At 37.7% G+C, this 25,109-nt stretch overlaps 1 protein-coding gene across 4 annotated transcripts; it reads left to right on the top strand.

The window, feature by feature from the left end:
* Positions 1-24,010, top strand: LOC149075846 (uncharacterized). Of its 4 annotated transcripts, none has more exons than XM_089243366.1 (8): positions 352-504; positions 1,919-2,016; positions 14,656-14,782; positions 19,758-19,928; positions 20,049-20,340; positions 21,965-22,158; positions 23,088-23,254; positions 23,373-24,010. In XM_089243366.1, the coding sequence occupies exons 3-8, from the start codon at positions 14,671-14,673 to the stop codon at positions 23,637-23,639; spliced, it is 1,203 nt and encodes a 400-aa protein (XP_089099492.1). In that variant the 5' UTR covers positions 352-504; positions 1,919-2,016; positions 14,656-14,670; the 3' UTR covers positions 23,640-24,010. The 4 variants fall into 4 exon arrangements, with proteins under 4 accessions (XP_089099491.1, XP_089099492.1, XP_089099493.1 ...); XM_089243367.1 differs by having other exon boundaries at positions 360-504; positions 1,922-2,016; XM_089243365.1 differs by lacking the exon at positions 1,919-2,016 and having other exon boundaries at positions 1-504.
* Positions 24,011-25,109: the final 1,099 nt, after the last annotated feature.

Raw genomic sequence — 25,109 nt, 5'->3', positions numbered from 1 at the left:
TCTAAAAGCGTTAACCTGCGTTACCGGTCCGGCCCATAAACGTAATCTTTCTTTCATCAAAAAACAGAAGGTCTCTCTCTGTATTTACGCGAATATAATTACCTCCAGGAGATTTTCTCTTTAAAGAATATATTGAATGTGTTTTTTTCTTTACCTTCCGTTCTCGTGTGTGTATCCTCAACCTTAAATCTCGGCATTTAATCGCGACTGGTAGGTGGAGAAAAGGGTGAAAAAGGGTATTTTGAGACTGGATCCTCAGGTTTGACGTCACTCTCGAAATGCGTGAAGTCACGTGGCATTAGGCGACACCGAGATTATATTTGAAAAATATTCCACTGGGAAAGTTAAAAAGCCTTACTTTAAACTGAGAGATCAGTCACAAAAATATCTCTCGTCACTGAAACGGAACACCCTCTAAAAAAAGCTTATTTGAATCAATAGGCGATCGGTTCCAATCAGATGGATGCTGGAGATAATATCGTAGCGGCTGGAAACGCTTCAGTGGTATGTTGAGAATTTTCATTTTGGCAATAACGTACCAGATCTAAAATTAATGAAACTAATTTTAAAATTGTTAATTAAGCTCATTTTTTTTACGCGTTGATATAAATTATTTAAAAGTATTTGGAGATTTTTAAGCAGTTACGCATCTTCTATTTGAAAATATCTTCCATGAATATTAGTATTTATAGTTCGACTTATGGTATTGCATCAATGAAAATTTCCTAATAAGCAATAATGTAGACATATTCAATTGAAAAAACATTTTCCATTTACCGGCACATTTGTTTCACGGATTCCTATAATATATTTCAACTTAATATCACGATTCATTTTTAATAAATAAAGTTCGAATTTTATGCTTGAAACCTTCCGGATAATGCCTTTTGATAAACTTTCAGATAATCACCGTTTTCTTGTTTTTAAATTTTTTTTTCTGCTTTTCGTCCAATTTTCAATAATTGAATGCAATTTGATTAATTATTTGAATTTTATGTTTATATTTGGTATATATCCTTTTCAGACCCTGGTGCCACAAATGTGAGCTGATTTTTCCCACTGTAACAGGGTTTATTTTTTACCTCAGGGAGTAAGCCCCCTGACTTAAACGATTGCATAAGTTTCGAGTTACAAATATGGTGAATTTGAAATTTGGGAGCTTTCATCAGAGTGCAGTGAAAGTCAAACTTTCAGGGGATTTTTAAGATGGCTTCCAGAACAAAGTACTTCCGAGAAAAGTGGAATATACATAAAATTTAGCAATAAAATTCTGGAAAAAATAGTATGAAGATGAATATATCCTGCATCATGGCTGAAAAAGGAAATCGGAGGAAATGACATTTCTTCGCACAAAAAAATAAAATTTTAAAAAATTTAAGATTTGCTGATATTTACGTTTTTTAATGCATTTTTTTGTCAAAAATGTAAACATATTTTGAAAACTTCTGAAAAATCAATGTTCTTGTGCTAAAAAATAGATTTCTATTTTTATGGAAAAATTAGAATTTTTACTTCTGGGTACACAAAAAATACAAACATAAACCTTAATTTTTGAATACGCAATTAAGCTAAGAAATATGTATCATCGAGACTCACGCGGGAAAAATCGGAGTATCTCGTCATAATTCATACATGAAGTTTGATACGGGTTCAATAAAGTTCCCATCGAACGGCAATATGCTGCAAACAGAATAATCATTGACATATCAATGTGATCAGCAGAGAGATCTTATCGAATATTAAGAAGATCGATCGGGGAAAAAAAAACGGTGAAAGGCGTTTTTTCCCTTGCGCAATGATCAGAGCATATAGGTATTTTTATGACCGGATACCACCAAAATGTTCATGTTTTCATTAAGTCATTGCGAGTATAATCGGATATATTCCCATATTATTTCCTATTTTTCTTGTCTTTGAGGAGAGATCGTAGTGAAACGCTACTTCAGTTTGTGATGGGAATTGTTGACATTTCGAGTTCCATAAAATCTTCAAACTCGAGCCAGAACTAGTCATTAGGTATTTATTTTTGATTTCTGTTTATATTGTATGTCAGTTTTTTTTCAAAAAAATTACTCTATATATTTTTTTACTACCATTAGCGTTAGGTACTCTTACGCATGACCAAGTCTTAACTTGAAAAAAAGGATCAATAAAACCAGGAGTGCACAAATTTTTGCCGTACGTACAATAAAAATTTTCAACGAACCACATTTTTGAATTTTTATTATTTCCTTAAATCAAGGATTCCGGGTTTCCTTAATTTGGAAATTGTTATAACTTAATCCATAATTTTTTCACAAATATATTCATCTTGCATTATCTGCCAAATGTATACGTTTTTATGTTGCAAGTCAAAAAATGCCTTCGAATGTAATTCAATAGCCCTTTAGTTCCTGCCATTGGCGATTTTTCATCAGTTTTAGAGATACGGTGTGTTTAAATTTTTTTTGTCCATATATATATAATTGACAAATTTACTTACCTTTCTGACAATTTTTTTGATGAATTTACTTTGATCTGACAATATTTTGGTTACAACTGGTGACTTGCCTTACCTCTAACAGTTTTTGTGGCCAATGCAGAATTTTATTTACCTTTGACAAATTTTTCGCTATGAGTGGCAATTTACCTTTTTTGACTATTATTTTCAGCCATAATTAGAGCTTTATTTTGATAATCCTTTTGGCTATTAATTTTCAACTTCACTTACATTTTGCAATTTTTGGTGACAAGTAGCACTATGCGATTTATAGATCGATTGTCCATATTTTTATGAAGTATTTCCAGTCTTCACTACTGATACTTTTCTAACGGAGCAACCTTCGCGTGCCAAATGGAATCTGGCAAGCCGCATTTGGCTTTCGGACCAGAGGATGTGCTCCCCTGATTAAGACCATTTTAAAATGCGTAAAAAATGAAGGTACCTCTACAGCAAAGAGGATACAAAATTTTTCACGTGATTCAAAGGTTGAGGCCGCTGACTCCTTTCATAAAATGGGGAAAGAGGAGCGAAATTTTTGACCCTCAATTTTTCAGCCTGTCCAAGCAGCAAGGGACTAGGACAGTGACCAAAAGAGTGGCCTAGTAAGTTTGCAAGCACGTGAGTGAGGAAGCATGTGAATGACTAAGCGAGTAACGTACAGAGCGAAGGACTAGTTCAGTGAGTGACCTAGAGCATGTGCAAGCACGTGAGTGAGCGAAAAAGTGGGAGCGTGAGCAAGCATGTGAATGACTTCAGAGTATGGAAGTGAGTGCCCAAAACCATTGTACAAGCATATGGATGACCAAACGAGTGAACTAGAGGATGAGCAAGCATGTGAATGACCAGAAGAGTGACCTACAGTGAGGGACCAGGTCAGTGACACTTGTATTGACATTTGACACTCCTAGAGCGTGTGCAAGTATGTGAGTGACCTTGGAGCGTATGCAAGTGACCAAAGCGGTGAACAAACATGCGAATAGTTAAGTGACTTTAAAGACAGTATACTTGTAAGAGAGGGAGGCCAAGCGGGTTATAGCACAGGGTGGCGAATTCAAGGAAAAAATAGTCAGGAAAATTAGACTATAATGGAAGAAGGGCGGCAAAATTCGTGTAATCCACTGGTGGCAAAAACCATAAATGCACCTCTGCTGTCAGCTCCACCTTTTGTGGTCAGTGTGACCTGAGGAGGAAGGGGGCATGGCTGAAGGTTTGTTTACCGGGACAAAAATGTTCATCCTTAAAGTATGAATCATTGAATGGTTGGCTCATTTGCTGGTGGGAATTTGAGACTAAACAATTTGGTCTCGAAATTCAAGGTGAATTCGGTGGCTGTATAAATGTAGTTCAAGTCCTTATTTTAAATTTCGTTCAAAATTCCAAGGTTTACCAACTTTTTTCCCACCTCCTATATACAGCTTTTTTAAAGAATTATTCTTGTACGTCTTAACGAAGTTTAAGATTCACCACGGATGTACGTACAGTATATTCAATGAGCCGGAGTATTCCACATGGCGTAACCAAATTATTTATGGTTCAATAAAAGTCGCGTGGGTTTTTCTGGAAGACTACCGACTTGCATAGGGTGGCTCCATTTCAAAAACGATCTCGCGCATTTAATTATTCCTAGTCCAATTCGATATATATTGACAAATGATAAATCGATTTATATATTATAAATAGCATAGACCTTGGAATCGAGCTTTCGAAAAGGGGGGGGGGGGAGAAACTGTCTTCTAGAGACATTCGAAGGTCGAATTGATGTCCCATTGGACGAAACGACACATGCAAAGGGACATCTCGATAATTATTGCTGATTACCATCGACGAGTAATTAATTATTCGCGGGTATAGGAATTAGTATGGAAATGATTGGACTTATTTTTCTCAGAGTTGAGGTCTGTTTACTGTAGGTAACAACGTGATAGCCGTTGGCGAGGTTCGTCACTTACGTGGTGTAGTCTCCCATTTTGTCATTCACACATGCATGCAAAATAGTCAAACCAGGTTATAACGACATCGAAGATCCAACGAAATTTTGTCCTTATAACCGAGGTGTCGTTACGACAGAAGTTGACGTTTTTAAGACCATTTTTTGACCAAACAATCTGAGGCAATCAAATATTGTCCATGAAGTTTTAATTTCTTTATTAGGTTGACCATAATTGTGATAGAGGAAAACTAAGGTAAATTATTGACATCGCATATTCTCATCAATCATGTCGCCAGAATTCGGTGAAATTGCCAAATATTGCTTATAAATAATTCTTGTTGGGAAATATTGCTACAGTAAGTCAGCTGAAATTTATTTTACGGAAAAAAAAACCTTTCCCGATATGTGACGTGAATAGTTAGTCATATTCATTATAACAATTTATAAATTATGCAAATAGCTTTCATTCCTGGGGGTGTACCACCTTCAGATTCTTAACTATGGATTTGATATTTAGTTAAGAATCGATATGATCCTAGTAAAGATTATGAATTGAAGCAAGCTTTTCGTTGAAAAAACGGGACATTTGTACAGGGCCGCGACTAGGGGAGTACATTCAGGTTTGGCTCTCCTGGCGTCGAACCAGAAGAGGCTCAAATTTTTTCCTTTAGGCCCTTCTTCAGCATTACAAGGGGGCGCTAACATGCGTTCTTGCCCCGGCTGACTTAGTTAAGGCCCTGCATTTGTAAAAGTCAAAATGTGGATGTACTGATGCTTAAAATTTTTTTTGCACATGTTCCAAAAATTACTGCATTTGTTTGCATTGTAGAGTGATGAGAATCGCATTATTTCTAGTATTTTTTTCAACCGCCCCTTGAAAAAGACAGCCAGATGACTCTTGATTGATAACAAATGCTAATTGCACTACCTTTATCACTAAGACACCTCTATTAATCAGCTGAAACTAGTATAAGGTATATGCTGAAGAGTTTTTCATTATTAATGCATAATGGCTTGGATATCCACGAATCTAAGATTCAAATTACCAATCTTGTGGTGGAGGAAAACGTTTCCGTATTCCTCCTAAATTACCTCGGTCCGTCCTTATCCTTGACACACTGGCAAGGAAGACGAGAGGTTTCAAGGACGTAAACAATGAATGACTGAATACTCGTGGGCATCAAAGGGCTGTGAATAGATATACAACATTTAGCAAGAAATTCTTGAGCGACGAATGCAGATTTATACAGTATCTTCAATTTATGGATATTTGTAAGAAATGTTGCGTTACATAAAGGTTTTCCTCTATTCAACGTGACAGAACAGCTTTTTTAACCAAGCTATACCATGCGCTGTGCCACCTTGGATATTTGTGGAGTACTGCGAGCCCCCTAAAAGATTGTCATTGATTTCGTTTGTATGTTGAATGAGGAGCTTAACAGTTAAGTTTTACTTAAGTTTTAAAAATGTAAAAAGTTAATTTTTTTCATATGCGTTTTTTGCTTCACAAAAGTGGGAAAACAGCTCAACAGGTAGCAATACAATGAATGAATGAACGCCAGAACTTTGCCACTGGACTTATCCCGTTGCTGAGGTCTCTTCCAGCCCAGCTTCGTGGCAGAGTCTGGAACCAGGTAGCAATACAGGAATGGTAGAATATTTAAATTCTCTGTAATATTTCTTGATCAACATTCTAGGGAGTTAATTCTCTACATTTGAATTTTGGAAATGTTCTGTTTTGAAAGAAAATTAGTGGAAATGTTACCGCCTCCAATTTTAATAAAAAGTTTTTAAGTCTGAAAAATTGCTTAATTTCTACATGATCTGTTGATTCCAGGAGGTTTGTCCTAGGCCAGGAAAAGGAACCCTTACTGCCCTCTCGTCATTAACATAAACACGATCACATTTCTACAGTGGAACCTCATAATTACGTAATTCAGATTAGTGAAGCTCTGCATTGTCTTCTCTAATGCACATAGGTGGATAGGGGCAATCGCGTCAACCGTTCAGTGAAAAAATTGTCTGCCTCCGTACTTCCGCTTATGCCAATACATTCTTCCCTGATTCATCCTCCCTCCCCGTTCGAGGAGCTTGTATCAGCTTATGCTAACGTATTTATCGCGTTTGAAGTATGTATCTTGCGTGTGTTCGAAGTGCTGCCATCTACCAAGTTGGAAAATAGTAGACGTAATATTTTAGGGTAAGCTGCTTGCTTTTTCTGGGGATTCTATACAGCAGTGCTTCTCCTTTGCTTTTGTCATAGTGTAACCGCCGCTTTGTAGAATAGGGACAGATATTCTGCACCCATAAAAGAACTTAAACAACCGAGAACAGGAACGCGTCAATATCGCCAGCACGCCGTGATGCCCCTGGGAGCCACGACGCATATTTTGAGAACCACTGCTTTATAAAATGATGGGAAGAGGGGACAGCCTCGAATTGATGCAGGGTCATTCTCATTTCAGTAGATAATTGCTAGAAAACAATTCCAAGACATTCTAAACTGACCTCTGATACGTGGCAGGGTGTTGGCTCAAGTATCGTTCTTGCACGTGTTTCGAGCTGATCCTTCATCATTTATTACCAAATTCATATTTAGAACATTTCTAATAAGACCACAATGACGACTTGTTTACTCTTCTAGCTCTGTTAAAAAAAAAATTCGCTCGGGCGTCCAAGTAAACAAGCATCAACTTGGAGAATATTCTATGTATGATATTTAATTTCCATGAGAGATAACTACCTGGCAGTAGCACGTGCATTAATTTCTCTCCGGGCTATCTCTAATATCTTATGGATATAATGTTTTTACTACTTCCCCCCCCCCCCCCGAGAAAAAAGTTTTGTTTGACCTTGATGGGACGAGTTTTGCTTTGCATTTTTCTCCTTCGTGCAGTAAATGCTAGTCTATTTTTTTCCCCCCGATAGATTTAGTTTCAAGGTTAATGCTCTTCCAGACGCAACGTGTTTTTCTCTTATTGAATTCATCGGGTCACGAGACCAAACGTGCGGTCGAATCTTTATTTATCTCAGTGGTTGGGGAATTTTTCTAATTATATACATATCGAATTTGAATGCCCAATTGAGATTTCTGAGGAACGGGAGGATTGTAACATGCTCTGTAATAGCTTTATGCAAAAAGAGACGTATTTATTATTTCATCGCAACTCGAAATTTCAGTGTCAAAAGGGATTTTTTCCCTATATTTACATAACTGGGATGTCCCTACTCTAGGGAATTCCCCGGATCATTCGCCCATTATGCGGTTGAATACCTTATTTATAATCTATACGATTGACGCTTGATGCATAAATATAGCAAGCAGTATATATCAATCAATATTTACTTTTTAAAATTAAAGTAAGGGTTTACCAGATATTTGTTTTTAGTGGAACAGAATTTCTATAAACATTTCCAGAAATTTCCGAATTCATTTCTGTTTTATAGAAATAGTATAGCAATTTATAATTGAAATGCTAATGCTCAGACTTTAATCACGCTTTTCGGGTTGGAAGTTTTACCGAAAAAAAATTCTGTAAGATCTCGATCTGAGGTCTGACTATTGGCTAATCCCGCTCTTGCGAAATTCATTTGAGGTGCTTGTGATCGCACCCGTTTGCTAGATCATGTAAAGCAAGTAAGGAATATCTCTCTGATATATATATATATATATATATATATATATATATATATATATATATATATATATATTAGGAATTTTGACTGTGCATCCAAAGGATGACAATATCCCATCGTGTGCACGGTTATTTTGAAATGTTGCTCAATTTGTTTTTACGCTATGAAAGTGTTACAATCTTAAACATATTGTTTTAAAATACCTAGGACTAAGTGAATTTGAGACCCATCCCGGACCTATTTAGGACTAAGTAATTCGTACAGCGAATTAATTTTTAAGAAAATGTTATACCCAAGTTAAACTTGAAAACTGATTTGATCAGTGTACAAATGATTTTTGTTAATATGGGGCTCGATATGTAATTTACCCTTCTCATTGGCATTGACGAGATGTCTCACGTTATTAAAGGTCTTCAGTGGTGACAAGCACAGGTACTTTTTGGTATGGAGCACAGCTCCATCGAGAAATCAGCTTTACATGCTTCTTTCCCTTACTTTGCTACTTTGCATCTGCTGAAAAGTGAAAGAAAGCCCACTTCGTAAAAAAATTTTATAGGGGGTTGAATGATTTCTGCTAGGTCCGGTTAAGGACTTTCTCCTTACCAAATCATCACCAGCTGCTCTGCCTAAAGGAAGATAAACTGGTGGTCAAACACGTAGGCCATGCTGGGAAAAAGTGAGTGTTGTGAACATTACGGGAAGTTTGTTTCTGTGTAGTGCTTTTTATAGTGCTGCCATCTATTTTTCGAACTATGAAGGGTACTGATTCAATACTCGAATCGTTGCAGGCCTCTTGTTCTCTGTGGTGAGACTTTAATGGGGAAATCGGCTCCAATTAGCGCCTCGAAGTTGTATTGGTGTTATTAACCACAGAAAACCAACTTCAGTCGACCACTGTGGCGCCAGTGGGATTCGCACCGCTTAAAAGACCAAGTCCTAAAATGCTAAAATTCCCGTTTGAAACTCGGAGAGAGGACCAAAAGGTGTTATTGTACCCATGTCGTACATAAATTTTTTGATAAACTAATTGTATATACCCCGAAGAAATCGCTATAGGAGCTTTCATAAAAATCAGGTTGTGTGGCTATGATCCTAGTGCTTTAGGACATGGGTATTATTTTAACTCCTTTTCCCGACACAGCAGATACCGCTAAACCCCGGTAAAACGCCTTATTTTTTTTCTAGGAAGTAAGCTTTCTTCTGATTTTTAGCAGGTAAAAAGTAAGGGAAGGAAATGTTTCCATATATTGAGACATCAGCTTTACAAAAATAACTAATTTTCTCGCCGATTTAACCATTTATTTTAGCAATAAGATGTCTTGTCAATGCTGGTGAGAGGGTTGAAGGATTATCAAAAAAGATTGAACAACGCTGTCTGGAAGGGATAGTACAGCGTACGTATTTAAAATGACACCTTATTTTATTCTTAGGCTGGGATTACCCCGGTTGCATTTGCTCGAATGTAACCGATCAGCTTATTGGTTGTATTTTCCAAGTTTTAAAAAGCACTTTTACAAAACCTTTTTTTTTATAGTGTAATCACGGCTTAAGGCCGGTATTACGCTATAAAATTTGATAAAATCCCTTTTTATAAAACTAAAAAAATCCAACCAATGAAGCTCATAGGTTACATTCGAACAAATGCAACCAATAAGCGTATTGGTTGAATTTTTAAAGTTTTATAAAAACTTTTAGTAAACTTTATATAGTGTAATACTATAAAAATACTGTAATGCCCCTAATACCGGGATTACACTATAAAATTTTTTCTAAAAGCTTTGATAAAATTTGAAAAATTCAACCAATAAGATTATCGGTTGCATTTGCTCGAATGTAACCTATGCGTTTTATTGGTTGGATTTTTTGTTTTTTTTATAACAAAGGGATTTCATCAAACTTTTATAGTGTAATCCCTTCCTTAGGCCGGGATTACACTATAGAGTTTGATAAGTTATTTTATGAAACTTGAAAAATGCCACCAATAATCGTACCGGTTGTATTCGCGCAAATGCAACCAATACCGGTCTTATTGGCTGCATTTTTAAATTTTTGTAAAATTACTTTTATCAAACTTTTATAGTGTAATCCTGGCCTAATAAATGTTTTCTCAGTTTCAGATTTTGAATCCATCTAAATCCTGTTAGATCTTCATATTAACGGCTTGTGATAACGATCTTCAGATAACTGCTTGCTTTATGTCAAAAGTAAAATTTCTCCGGAACTCGATGTCCCATATATACGTAGAATGCTTCTGAAACGTGATCTGGTAACACCCGTCACAGCCTTGCAACAAATTCTTAAACGTACGTCTGTGCGACGGGTGGTACCAGTCGAGGGTTGAAAACAAAAGCTCTGGAAATGTTTTATAACCGTATTCGCATTCAATTCCGTGCTTCGTAGGAGGTACAGACAAGGGCAAATATGAGAGCCCAAATGCGCCATCCATGTGTGTCCTCGCGTGCTAGGGGTTGGCATCGTATAGCCCTACTAAACGCCTCATTGTCTTTGAATAATTGTCTATTATCTTGATATAACGTCTCGAAGAATATTTTTCGAACTGGTTCTATTTCCCGTTCACGCCATAGCTGTGTGTGTCTCGAGATGACTTTTGGTTTGAATTGTTCTTGCAGGCGATATTTGTTTTATCAAAAAGCGCTCTATTGTTCACTCGACCCTGAAAAAACAAAAAGCACTGCTATTCACGTCTTATGCATTGTATTATCTCCAAGAAGCTGATACCAATCTTTCATTTGATTCTCAATCACTTGGAATGAAATCCTATTTGGGTTTGTAGGGGCGGAAATGCACTAATTACCTTACTGATTTGACGGAATAGCTCAGTGCCAAGGTCATCCGATCTGTTTTCGCTAAAAAATAATGCGAGACATTGCAAATTTTCCTACAGTAGGAAAAAAATCGGGTTTTTCTGTATGGGTATTGTTAAAAACATTGTATATTTCGGTTTCATTTGCACGTCCGCTCTCTGCGAAACATAATTTCCTTTTTTAACTTCCCGTTGGCAATTTTGGGTATTGGTTCTTCAGTAGCCATACATGCTTGATAGTGACAACAAGTAGCGTGTAAAGTGAGGTAGAAATTTGTGCGCATGTGAAATATTTCGATACTGCATCGGGTACACTATTTCGAAGAATACAGCGTGATTGACCTTAGCTGTAAGTGAAAATCTGTTATATTAAATAATTTTCTCTATTTCCGACGGTAACATTAAAATAGACTATAACTGAATTTTGCCAGGCATAAGAATATATTACTGCAAAATATAAATTTGTATTTTCAAATTTTTTTTATCAAAGACAATTTTTAGAACTCGATCGTTTTCTATTGAATTTTATGTTTGTGTGTAATTTCGAGTGAATTTTATGAAAGCTATATAGCTTCTCCCCATGAAGAGAACTGTCACCCATGTTGACTCATTCATAGATCCATGATTATATATCTGTGGTGTTTAGTCAGAAATTGATATCTCCAAAAAATGACTTTTTGATCTAAAAGTGAGTCTTGCTAATTATAATTTATAAGAAGTGGGATAAATGCACAAATACTTGTGTGCGGCTAAACAACATGCTCTGATGTATAATATTTATTCATATTTGTGTGTATGCTTTATTTTTGATTTTTTAAATGACAATGAAAATGCTTATATCTCAAATGTGATTTTGGAGTTACGTTCTGACCAAACACCACAGATATGTTCATCGAGGTATCTTGGAGTATGGTCGACCTCCTTAAATTGATAAAATCCTCCCGCACAAATTTCTTCCATAGAAGCAATGTACCCAGCTTAATATAATTTCAACGACCTAATCGAGAAGATTCTTCTTGCATCAACTGTTAATACACATCAACCACTATACACATAATTTAAAATGCTTCATTCAATAAAACGTTAATGAAAAATATGCTATCGAGTAAAGATAGAAAGGCCAATACTTAGTTTTTTTAAGTATCAAAGTTTCTTTCAATACGTACATTTATTTTATTTTTGTTCTTTGCTGAGCCAATAGAGGACGCTAACATTAGTCATAAAAAGTAAAAATCTTGGGTATTGTAATCGTAGTGATTAAATGTAATTTTTTCATTTTTGATGTCCGATTTATTCGGGAAACTTGAATTTTAATCCTTCATCAGTTTTTTTAATATACGAACTATACTAACGATGTAAAATGGGAATTGATTTGTTCAAGGATGACGTCACTCTCCGCTACCATACGAAGGTTTTAACAACTGGCTGTTGCGAAGATATATTTTGGAAAGAGAAAATTCAACTGCCCCTGCGAGGAATCGAATCCACGTACTTTCACTTTCCGGGTGAATGCACTAGACTACAGAGGCACCGAATCTTTCAATCTTTCCTTGGAGCTCGGGTACACTGAAAGGGACCGTACATGGACTGCCGGACCAGACTCAGACATGACAGATTCGGTGCCTCCTAGTGGTCTAGGGCGTTCACCCGGAAAGTGAAAGGACGTGGGCTCGATTCCCCGCAGGGGCAGTTGAATTTTCTCTTTCCAAAATATATCTTCGCAACTGCGAATTGATTAGTTCCCCGCATAATCGGAAATTGTTTCCTGGGAATAGTTGATATCCGGTTAAGCGGGACCGACTGTTTTTACAATAAATCGGCTAGCCAACGTATGCGAATACGGTTATAAAGCTTGTGCACCCATGTTGTAACTGGAAAAAAAATCCTATTTCAAACCACGAGGAGGCTCTCTAAATTTGCATTATAGCGAGAAGAATGCTATTTTGGTGGCCTTAAGGGCCGAATATCTCCCTTGAACCTAACCTTTATTTGGAAATGGGAACGTGATGACATTATCAGTATTTATAGCACGTTTGACGTTTAGAGGTCATGAAGAAACAAAGTATTTTGTGACGAGTCGGTGAGTGAAAATAAGTGAATTCGTTAAGAAAGTTATTTTTATAGCACAAAAACGTGAGCTCAATTACGAATTTTATAGAAATGAAATTGGTAAACTTTTATTTTTTTCTGATTCGTAACCCTGATGACGTGCTTAAAAAACATCCTTGAACTTTACGCGCGCGTGATGCCAAGCATATGGCAGACTTTATATCCGAGAGAAACTATGTGGGCAATTTATGTTCGAGATTTTTAGTTTAATATAGTGATAGGCAAACTGCGGTCCGCCAAACGTGTTCAGGAAAGTATCAACGCATAAAACACGTAGGCTGACGATACTTCCTTCATAAAAATACGAAATAGAAAATCGTCATCCATACGAGATATCAGAAATTATAGCCAAAATGGCAAAGGCAAGTAAAGTTGACAATTGTCACTAAAATTGCTGACAAATCGCCAATGGCGGAAAGTAGGGATCTTCTACAAGGCGCAATGGGGGAAAATTTATAATTCACCAAAAAACACAACGTATGTTTGACAAATATGAGATGAATGTTTGACATGATAAAATTATGACTAAGTTTTAAAAAAAAATCTAAATTCTTGATTTCAAAAGTTCTCTCTCAAGCAAACCTCATTGAAAATTAGAGGAAATGGAAATTGGACGTCCAAAATTACGTTAATGTCCCGTAAAATAAAGATCATATGGTCATGCTATGCATGAGTTTCTGGTCCACGAGTTGGAGAAATTCCGCATATCTGGCTCGGGAGTGAAAAGTTTGCATATTACTGTTTTAGATTATTTACCAATAAGCCTGCAATTTTGAAATTTCATGATGTGAAATTGGTTTACGTACTCGAAGAAAATAAATAGTATACAGGTAACGGCGTATGGTATTTTGCTGGCGAATCGTTGGTCCTAGAGGCATTCTTCCAATTAGAAAAGTATCTAAACGTGTAATACACAGATACGTCATTCATGTTGCAAGGGGATGTATAATGATTAAAATGAAAAAAATACTTTGAAAATGAAAATTTATACGAATACCCTGTGCTCAAGAACCAAATTACAATTTGCTGCCTTGTCATTTCTAAGAGTAATTATTCCCCGAGATATTCGAAAAACGAAAGGAAGTTGGGGAAAAAAACAGCATTAAATATTGGGCAAAACGGTGTAGCCGTATTTAATGCCTTTTTCCAACTTTCCTCCGTTTTTCGAATATCTCAGCGAATATTGCACTTACAAACAGGGCAACAAGTTGGATTCTTGAGCACAGGCTATTCGAATAAATTTTCATTTCAAACTATTTTTTTTAACTATACAACCCCTTGCAACATGAATGACGTATTTGAGTACTACACGTTGTTTAGATACTTTTTCTAATTGCCAGTATGCCTCTATGATCAACGGTTCGCCAGTAAAATACCATACGCCCTGTTACCTATGCACCCGGTACATTCAGTACGGGAAATATACAACTATATTGAAGATTAAAGCGTTTGGGGAGAAAAATGTTTAATACTTCTGAATCTGCGCTTTCTGATATTCGTATGAAAGAGTATTTTTTAGCTAAGAATGCAAAGTGCGATAAATAGAAAACTATACAGGTTTGTATTTTTTCTAAATTACGGATATTACTAAAATATCCAATTTTTCTCTGAAAAAATCTAATTTGACAGTTTTTGTGTTATAAATGACTTGATCGAATTAATTTCTTTTTTCAGGCGGGAATATCGAAAATGAATTCACTTATAACTTTCAAGAGTCCTTCTCTTCTTTGGACTGAAAACTGGTTCGGTCTCGCTGTGGAATTCGGGGTCCTCGGTTTGTTCTTACAAGCGTGCAATCATGGTAAGCTAGCTCTATCAAGATCATCACGAGCTGTACATTTTTCATCCAAGCTGCCGGCTGTAGAATTCTCAATGAGCTTTTACTGGCACAACTTTTTATGTAGCATTTATAATAACTGAGGAAATATAACTTCCTTGCCCTGTAGTGATATGAACCGCAGTTAGTCAATTTTTTTTCTAAAAGTAGGGTTACTAGACGTCCTCATTTTTCATATTTCAAGCGTTTACATGTTTTCGAAATTTCTCTCCTGATTTTGAGGTCCCTGGAATTTTTCTTTCCAGAAAAAATTACACTGAAACAATCCTGTTCATTTGTGAGTTTATTTGGTTTTCTCTCCACGCATATTTATTCTTTGAAGGAACCCAGCGCTGTCACAACAGCATATGGGATTCTGAGCAAATTAATATTCCCCAAGCTTCTATTTGGCTTGACATACCAACTCACCCAATTAAATACGTTTCCAAATCGTAACACCAGATCTTATCATAGGTAGCCCCCTCCGATGCACCAGAGTCCCTTCGGCCGTGCCCAGGTGGGGGCCGCCCCCCGGGGTTACATCTTCGATCTTCTATCCAGAAATAAATGAGTGAAACAATACCCAATGCCCATTTAACCCTGAATTAGCAGTGTGAAAATTCTGTGCATAACTGGCGTCGTGGGGCCATTCCGACCACAGCAGGCATTAAGCATTTCAAAATTAACAAAAGAAATTTTCATGAAAGCAATGGGTTTTTTACATGACTTCATTTATCAATTAATTCAATAGATAATTTTTCAAATTTCTTTTTATTTTCCTCAAAAATGGACTTTTATTAAGACATTCAAAAGAAATGGAGGGATACATCCCTCCATTATATAAAATATTTTTGAACGGAATTTTCGTGATTTAAAAAAAATTAACAAATATGATTTTGAATTATACTCGGAAAATAAAATTTACACATTAAAATGATATTTACTGTAGTTTCACAAGCATCAAAATTCAAAACTCTTATTCAAGTTGGTAACACAGTACTTGTAAACAGTACCATGACATGTCGATCACACAGATCTTAAGTGCAATTCGCTATCATGCTCACCTCAGATATCCGATGTTTCACGACTAATTTGAAACTGTTATCGAGGAAACTGGCTCTCTTCCCCGTGGAAACTGTCACTTTCCTTCCCTCTATATCATAGTTGCCCAACCTTTATTGTCCCATCGCCCCTTTCTTCGGAAATTGCTTTCTTCCATCGCCTCCCAACGCAATCTAACCCATAGGGTCCTATGTTATATCCGTAGCTTCTACCGCCTCCTTGGAACATTCCATCGGCCCCCAGGTGGATTAACACCCACGATGGGAATCACTGCTCTATATCATTGATCAAACATTATTCTAAACACACAAACTAGCTTGAAAGGTACTGAAAATAAGATGATCCAGATGCATTTCTTAAGGGATGGCAAGATGAATGCGTGGGGTCATTTTCCGAATCTGGTAACCCCTTTTCTGTAAAGTGTCGCCATCTATATTTCTAAGTTTTTTTACTTTAATGACTATTCACTTGAATGCAGTCATAAAATAGAAGTCTCGCCACACAGAGCAATGGACCTATATATATACACTGTACAATTATTCAATCATACACTTCGCTCAGTTAGAAAAATTGGGCAGATGGCAGCACTACAAATAACAAACATTACACAGTAACAAAACTTCGTTAGGTTCACAATATGTACCAATTCGTTAGAAGTTCCGGAGAGGAATATAAACGAGTTGTGCATGTGTAGTAAGTAGTAGTCACAAAATACAGATTTGAACATTTAACTATTTCTGCCCATGTGCTTCTAATCAAAATCAATTTTCGTCTTTCACAGCCTGTTCTTTGTGAGGAATGATGTCTATTGCAGTTTCATCCTCTGCCGGTCTCCCATTTGAAATTATCTATCCGCAGAGAGCAAACCAACCTTCAACATACCCAACACGAAAAATTCAAGCAGTTACCATCTTTACTTCAAAATATAGAAGACGGGTGGCTGCACTAGCAGAAACACTGAACAAGCTCAACTCTGAAAACACGAATACGTTATATTTACCACATTTTCCATCCAGAACACGCATTTTCCCGACTTGTGCTCATTCATTAGAAATTCCGCAGAGGAATGTGTTGTACGAAGTGCATATATGATCAAGTAGTAGTAGTTTCATTTTATGGCGATAGATTGCAGCGGTTTATTGGTTTATTGTTTCATCACGATCAGTTATGAGCTCAACTTCATTCTCTGTTGGTTGCAAATTTATTTTGATTTCTGACTGCATGTGAAACTTTTGAAAACTATAGCAGGTATTATTGAATTGCATATCTCGCGTTATCAGGGAATGATACTCAGTTATATTTTTGAATTTAAAATTATATAAGAATATTTGACGCCAAAATGTCCATTTACGCCAAATGGAAGTTTCAAAATTTCGCCACTGAAATTTATTTTTCAGAAAAATGCTTAATTTCAATTAGTGAGCACCTAAAGATACCAATTAAAAACGTTCAATTTTTATTTTGAAGAAAAAAATCTGGTCAGGAAAAGGGTTAAAATCTGGTAGGATGTTCATCTGTGTAGGATGACACCTGTATAAACGAACTGACGCGCTATCCACCTTTGAGCTAACAGGTTTGCCACCCCAAGTAATATTTTGGAAACCGTTGAAAAGAAAACGATGGAGGGGGGGGGGGGACAACGATTATATCTATAGTGATAATACTGATGCCATACTTTTCCTGAAAGCTGGAGCATTATATTTAAGCCGATCGTAGCACTCCCACAGCCATAAGCATAAAATATGTAGAAGCTCAAAACTATATGTGCATACAAAGAATTTTGACCACCCCATGCTAAAGAATCAAATGAAATGACCAGTACTTTATTAAAGAGGGCATCTCCCCTTTTGGATCGATGGGATTTTTCAGGGGGTTGGTAGATGTGAGTATAATATAGAGGGTAGGTATAAATTTAGCTTAATTTAAGAGGGTGATGAGGGGAAAAATTGAGGGTGATGAAACAAAAAATTATGGGGAAACACTTTAAGCTGGGCTTACACCGGTTAGACAGGCTTTAGAAAAGCTTAGTCATTGTTCAGGTTGATTTGCATGACGCAACGCACACCGGTTAGTCATACAAATCAACGTAAACAACAATAACTAAGCTTGTCTACAGCTGTGTTTTTTTAAAATCGGTGTGCGCCTAGCCCTAGACGTTATCAACCGGTCAAGCTTAATAGTCATAGGAAGGTGAATTGAGTCCATTGTAAAGAATGATTGTAATTTAAAGTTTTACACGCCAAAATGGTGCGAAATGAGAACTAATGAACAAAATATTTTTATATGTTGCATAATAAAATTGAAAAAGTTGCCACTGTGGGGCAGGATAGTGTCTCATCACGGCGCAAAGCAATAAAAAGGTGACGTACATTTACGAGTGACATAAAAACGTTCAATATAAGTTGTTCTCTACATTTTAACACATGCTGAAATTTAAAAAAAAACCAAAAACCATGTTTTATAATACACGCAAATGTTTTTAAGACTATCAACACATTTAAATTTCACTTCATATAAGATGTCAAAAGAGTTTAGAATAATTAGCGTATGTTTCCGAGTTAGTGAACTTAAAGGAATTCTTTGAGTAGAAGTTTTATCTGGATGTTATGCTAAGGTGAATTCCGGGAGAAAGTTACCTGGTCTCCACCGGGGTAGAACCCCGTCCTCTTGAAAACCGGGCAAGTGCAAAGAACAGCTTTGCGAATATCGGCAACAAAAAAGTTTTCTTCCTTAAAAGCTATTTAACGGTTCCATAGCGTTTGATCATGGGGAAACCAAAAAGAAACTGTCGCGGAGCATCAGTGGTTTAGTCTGAAGATAGGTTTTCCAAAACCGTAGGACGTACTTTAGGCCCGGATGAATGGGAAAAGGTGCGATAGCCCAGGTCGATAAGATGCTCGCCAAAAGTACCAAAGGATTTTTAGAGGTGCCGCGAGTTCTATACCCGATTCGTCCTTGTCAAACTTTCCTGACACGGGTACAACAGATAGTGACATGATCACAGGAAAATTTTGCTACCGCAGGGTTTCCCACATTGAGGGGGTTAGCGCACCAACCTCTCGATGAGTATAAAAAGGGCGCCGTTTGGAATTGGCTATAAACTGTAGGTCCCGGTCGAATTAGCCCTCGTGTGTAGAAAATGACCGTAGTGCGACAAAAATGATTGATCAATGGAAAAGCTGAAGCACTACTCTAGGGGGAACGCGAAGAGACCTTTTTTAAAAGAAGCTGGTATTGTATTTGACCACCGCGGAACAATGTTGAGAACTTGAGCCGCTCGTCATCGAGAATTCCCATTTAAAAAAACTTTCATATCTTCACCTTGCTAACCAAGACTGGGAGACATCTTCACAGAATGAAACTCCATTGCTTCACGAGTATTCAAGAATTGTTTTGTTGACATACTGACCACTTCTGATTTCGCCACCACTATAAATCTTTGCTAACTTTTCGGACACAACTCTGAATCTTTTGAGATAACGGAAGTAATGTGCTTGCATCAGTTCGGGGTTGTGAGCGGTTCTATCTATAGTCACTGAATATACTGCAGAAAAAGGTAAAGATTTCGCATACGCGTCATCCTGCAATAGCGAATGGCTACAGGTGAAATGGACGACTTCAGTGACGTCAAAGCTTCATACGGAGGCTTTCTTCTAGAGAAGGTGTTGGCAATGTGCAACAGTATCATGATGTGAAAAATTTTAAATGATTTCGTAAAATTATAGCGTTTTTGATACGTTTGGATATTTCTGGAAATACAAAAAGCTTTCTGTCGGAAAGCATTTTCTAAACTTAAGTTTTCAGATGTTAAGCAGCGTTTCTATTAAACAAGCTTATTCTGCAAGGACCCAAAGATGTCTATATCAACATCGCATTTTGAGTTTCTGCTATATTTCAGCATCAAGACGAGGTGTTAAAGAAGCCTACTTGCTCGTAACTTTGCTAGTTGCGGCCACTGGTATAGAAATGCTGCAACAAATACCGCACGACGGCTACGAACTATGGTGGTACCACGAGTCTGCCGTGAATCTCTTCCACCACAAAGTTCCGCTGTATATCTTGTGCTCATGTAAGCATTCTGCTTTATAAAACTTTTATTGTTCATTATTTTTGCATCTGAAATTTGCGACTTTTTCGAAATCGATATTCAACTGCGAATATTTACCCGCAATAATTTTTTTTCTTGCAGTTGCATTGATATATTATTGGGTTGACTACGCATTCCGAGACCTCAACCTTCCACTACTGACGAAATCATTGGCGAATGCCGTAGCGTGCATTGCGGTATCGTTCCCGCTCCTGAGGCTCGCACCAAACTACCTGCTCATGATGTTCCACTTCGACGACATGGTGTTCAGAGACAGGACACTCAACGTGCCATTCAGCGAAATAACGTACCTGTTCCTCCTGTTTTTCCACGTCGGGCATCTTTACAATGCTTTCTACGATGAAATCGAGGTGCAGGACAGAAATTTCTTGAGGTGAGAACCCTCTTGACCCTTAAATGCGTAGCTTTGCACGTATGCAAAGTGTTCTTTAGACGTTCATTGCTGCAGCCAGTTTAAAGATAAAGATTTAGAATTTACGCTTATATAAGCTGAGGTCATTTTCTTTCCATTTTATATTTTGAATTGGCTGGGAGATGTTGCAGTTAATGATTTGCAACACTTTGTTGCAGACCATGAATGTGGCTGTGATTTCGCTGTTTTGTTCAAATGTTCTATTTGCATATTTCTTTTCAACCTTCAAGTTTAACCCGAATTTTTTTCTTAATATAGCGTGAACCACAAAGAAAGTAGTTATATGTTTGGAATGTAATATTACTTTGATACATTTATTTTCGGGCGATTTTTGAGGTTCTGTATGGTTTCTTTAAGATCCTGTGTTAGCAATACAGTTCGAGATAATTTTTTTAAATGATTTTAAAAATAAACGGTTAATAAATACGCTTTATTAACCGTGAAAAAAATTAGCTTGAAAAAAAATGCATTAGGGTTGGTTAACACTTTTGTGTGCGAATTTCAGCTGCAATGATGAATGTTTTGTAGTTTCTTCTAAGCGTAATATTGGCGTTATATTGCAAACCTGTAGAGAAAAGATTTCTCCATAAATACATACTCATCTCGTTCTAGCTCCCCCCACCCCGTATACCGTGATACACATGCTACTAAGTAGTAGCATGCCACTTTCGTGCTACTTAGCGGCATGTGCACCAGAGGATAAGATAACCTCCATCTTAGTTATTAGCTATAATACCCGGCGCTGGCCCGATTTTTTCCATGTACTGAAGTCCATTGATGAAGCTTTCGAACCATTGGGCAACATTTCGGACGTAGGCTACTTTGAAAATTCGTCAAATCTGAGCAAATCGTTTGTCTGGTCCTGTTTCGTTAATGCGCAAAATTTGGAGATCGGTAGAAAATTGTGGATTTCTAATCCCGTTATAACGAACTCCGAGACTATGGAAATCACTTCGTTATAACGAAATTTCGTTACAAAGGATTTTCAGGTATTTGCATTGTTCCTATGTAAACTTGGCTGGGGGAATTAAAAGAGCGTTCGTTAAAACGAGATTGTCGCTATAACGGTATTCATTAAAACGGGATTCGTTGTATACAGCACGTACGGAAACGCAGGTAATAAATTTCATAAATTGATTTCCCAGTTCAAAACAACTCAATATACTGTTTTGAGATTTCGATTTTAAATATTCCCTTTGTATAGACAGTGGGGGAGGTGGGCGTGACTTAGGCACCCCCGCTATAAAATTTCCCGATTTAATGAATGTTTCCCATCTAAAATTTGTCACCCGGGGCAGTTTCCCCTCTTTGCTCCCCCTTCCTCCAGATCCCAGAGATATACCGTACACATTTTTCACCAACTCCAATCAGGCGAAGCGGAAAAATAGCAAATTTTCCACGCCTTCAAAAATGTGGCGAATGATTCCATACTCGACAACTTTCTGCTGCCGAAGAACGAGTTTTTATAGCCTAGTCAGAGTAGATCGGAATGGGATACGCCCCCTCGACTGGGAAAGATATATTTTTGTCATACAAACAGATTCGAGTAAGAAACGTTAAGTTTTAAATTTTTTGTGTGTTCAAGGTACTTCCGATGCGCCTTCCAATCCGGTGTCATTTCAGCTGCTTACAGTCTGGTGGAGTTCTTCCTGCTTTACGTCGTCTTCAAGCTCATCCTTAAGCAGAGTTCTGGTTGGTGTTTCCTATCTGCTTTGGTCATCTTGGGATTTCTGGCTAAAGACGAAGTCAACGAAAATGTCCAGGCAATATCTTCTCATGGTAAGGTGATTGTTTTTCAACCTGACTTGTACTATGTGTGGTTCGTGAGTACTTTGTAACGGGGTCTGCGGGATAGTTTTTATTTACTACCATTGCGTGTACGACACATTAGCATTGTGAAATTAATTAAGATTTATTAATTGTAAATTTATATTAATTGTATGCAATACATTTTGAATTGTATGCGGGTTGGGCATGTTCCCTCAAGGGTAGGGTTGCCAAGTCTCCAGTCCGGGACGATTATTTTTTCATACAAGAACGGAAGCATTTATTGAAAGGCCGGGTAGGGGGGGGGGTTTCCACCAGAGATCACAATTTCACATTTACATTCGAGAGCCCTGCTGCAGGATACGGTTGGAGTCATGGGGATCGCCACTGTGGTGGTCGAATGGTCATAGTGACGGACTCGCGTCGCGAGGTCCCGGTTTCGAACCCCACCGTCACCACAGTGATGGTCGGCTGAAGTTGGTTTTCTGTGGTTTCCAACTTCAAGGCGCGAATTCGAGCTGATCTTCCCTTCAAAGTCTCGCCACAGAGCAACAGACCTACAAACAGTACAAATTGTAATTCATTCATAACACCACTCACTTCAAATATAGTTGGCAGTACTGAAATTCAAACACAACACAACATACGTACTCAGACTGTTAGGTCCACACAGTTACACTTCCGGCACAACTCACTAGGTAGTAAATCGCCCATAGATGGTGATAGACCTGAGTTGTGCTCGGTTTGAAAAAGTCATGGGGATCACTCGAAATTAACCTTCCTTAGGTTCGCGGTGCATTGTCCTTCAGTATTGGCGGTCTCCGACATCAAAAAGGTTCAGGAAACACTGGTGTAAGGAATAAAATTTCCAGACTGATCTGAAAAATTTGTTTGAATTTCAGTAGATTCATGAATTCGTGGTACCTGTTAATCTTTTGCAGGATTAAGCGTCTTTAAGAGGAAAGAATGGATATATTTGGTCTCTTTCTTTGCTATGGTATGTTTGGTTCCCATTATGGTTCATCCTGAAGATGTCGCTTCCAATGGAGTGAGGCTGGAACTCGGCCCGTGCGATACTATTCAAGCAGTTTCTAATATGTCGCCTCTGGTACGTACGACTTGGAGAAGTTTCCTTAACGGAGATTGTCGGAAAACAGTTTTTTTACGAAACTAAGTTATAATGCCTCGTAAATTTCTCAATTGTTTCGATTTCTCTCGATTCCTAGGACACTTTCCGAAGACGTTACATCTGTCCCAACGACACTGAGAAGTTTGGGTTCGATTTCCACTGCGTCGCTGAGAGGGAATTGCAGTCTTCGAAGGTCAGGAGCCATTACACGATCTGCGGTGCCGCTTTCAGCAGCTCTGCCAAAGTCTGCGAGACCTTGATTTGGTATTCGTTCGTCGTGTTTGTGTTTTTTCACCGCATGTTCTCGTTGAAGGTCACTTTGATGCAAGAAGCAGCTCCACGTGAGACAAAGAAGATCGACTGATTTTTTTTTTTCCCTCCATCTTTCACTTCGTTCATATCCAATGAGAGACAATATGGGAAGTAAGCTGAAAATATTTTAATATTATTGAAACGGTAGATACGGAAACACTATAACGATTCTTTTACGTTTAAAAAATTATATCTCCCATATTGTGGAGTAATGTTTTCTTCTGCCATTTCTTGCTTTTGGCTTCCCATATAGACTTATTGAAGAACGAAGCGCTCGTAAATCTTGGCGTTGAATTCATTATTCTCGCTATTCGTTCGAATAATGAGAAAAAATGTACTGCAAAAGTGAGAATTTTTCAAATATTTATAAATATTTTTCGTATAATGTCTCAAGTGAATGCAATAAAAGTTTTGTTTACAGTCTTCGTGATTAATGTATCTTGACATTTAGTTTGACTTGTCTAATGCTATGCATTTCAGTAAATATTAAATGTCTGTTTCTGTCAAATATATATATATTGGGGGGGGTACCCCCTTTATATTCGACTGTACCCTTCCACAATTTGCGAGATAACACTGGGAGCGAATGAAGAGTCCGTTCTCTTATGCGTCCGCGAATGAAGAGGCGCTTAGGTTCCAACAGAGTTTCAGGCGGATCTGTCCGACTTGTTTCCAGTGGCGCGATGTTTGCTCCCAACAGCAGGATATGTATGATCCGTATCTTAAAATATTGGATATTTCAACGGATTTTCATCGGCACTCCCTAGAATTCGCTCCGGTTCCGCGTTTTATGGAGATGGCACCCTTCTTGGCCTAAGTTGTGATATTTTATTCGTTCAGATTTACTATTTGGTCACCGAGTAAATTTTTGTTCCCAGTTGTCTCTGCAATCATGCATTGATTCGTGACTGTAATCGCGATTATTTACACGTGAATATTTTTCATACATAAAGTCAGGCCCACACTTGTCAAGCATAGGCAGGGATATACGCGAGTCTGTGGTGGGGGGGGGGAAACTATGTCAATTTACATATATGCATATACAGATTAGTAGGCTCCACCTTTGACGCTGGAGACATTGTTCCCCCGTATCTCCGCCCATGTTGTCAAGGTTGTCCAATACGGTTCAAGGATGGTCATGGGCAAGTAGTATGAACGCTCCACTACTGGTAACGATCGTCAAATGTTGGAGGCTGGTCGACCAGTACCTTCCAACTCAAGGCTACGAACATAGGCTGGTTTTCCATTCTAAAAATCGGTGCCGTTACGGATTTGCCGAGTTGAAAACCTGAAATTCAGGTTCTTAACTAGCAAACGGCACCGACTTGCAGAATCTGAAACTAGCGTGCACAATGTTTATACCCTAAGTCAAAGATGCAGTTTTTCTTTCCGATCTTCCAATCCGTCTGGCCACGCAGCGTTCGGAGAACGCCAACATACATAACACGGAGAATGTTCTGGAAGATAATATTCGCAGAGGAATATTGGGCCAGTATGTAGCGAGCCTATGCCGTAACAACTC

Source organism: Pholcus phalangioides, unplaced genomic scaffold, assembly GCF_987345545.1.
Source record: "Pholcus phalangioides strain wild (caught in Gottingen) unplaced genomic scaffold, Ppha-v1.0 ptg000015l_1, whole genome shotgun sequence".
Classification (NCBI taxonomy): Eukaryota; Metazoa; Arthropoda; class Arachnida; order Araneae; family Pholcidae; genus Pholcus; species Pholcus phalangioides.
Note: the sequence above shows the minus strand (reverse complement) of the source record. Positions and strands in the feature narration are given on the sequence as shown.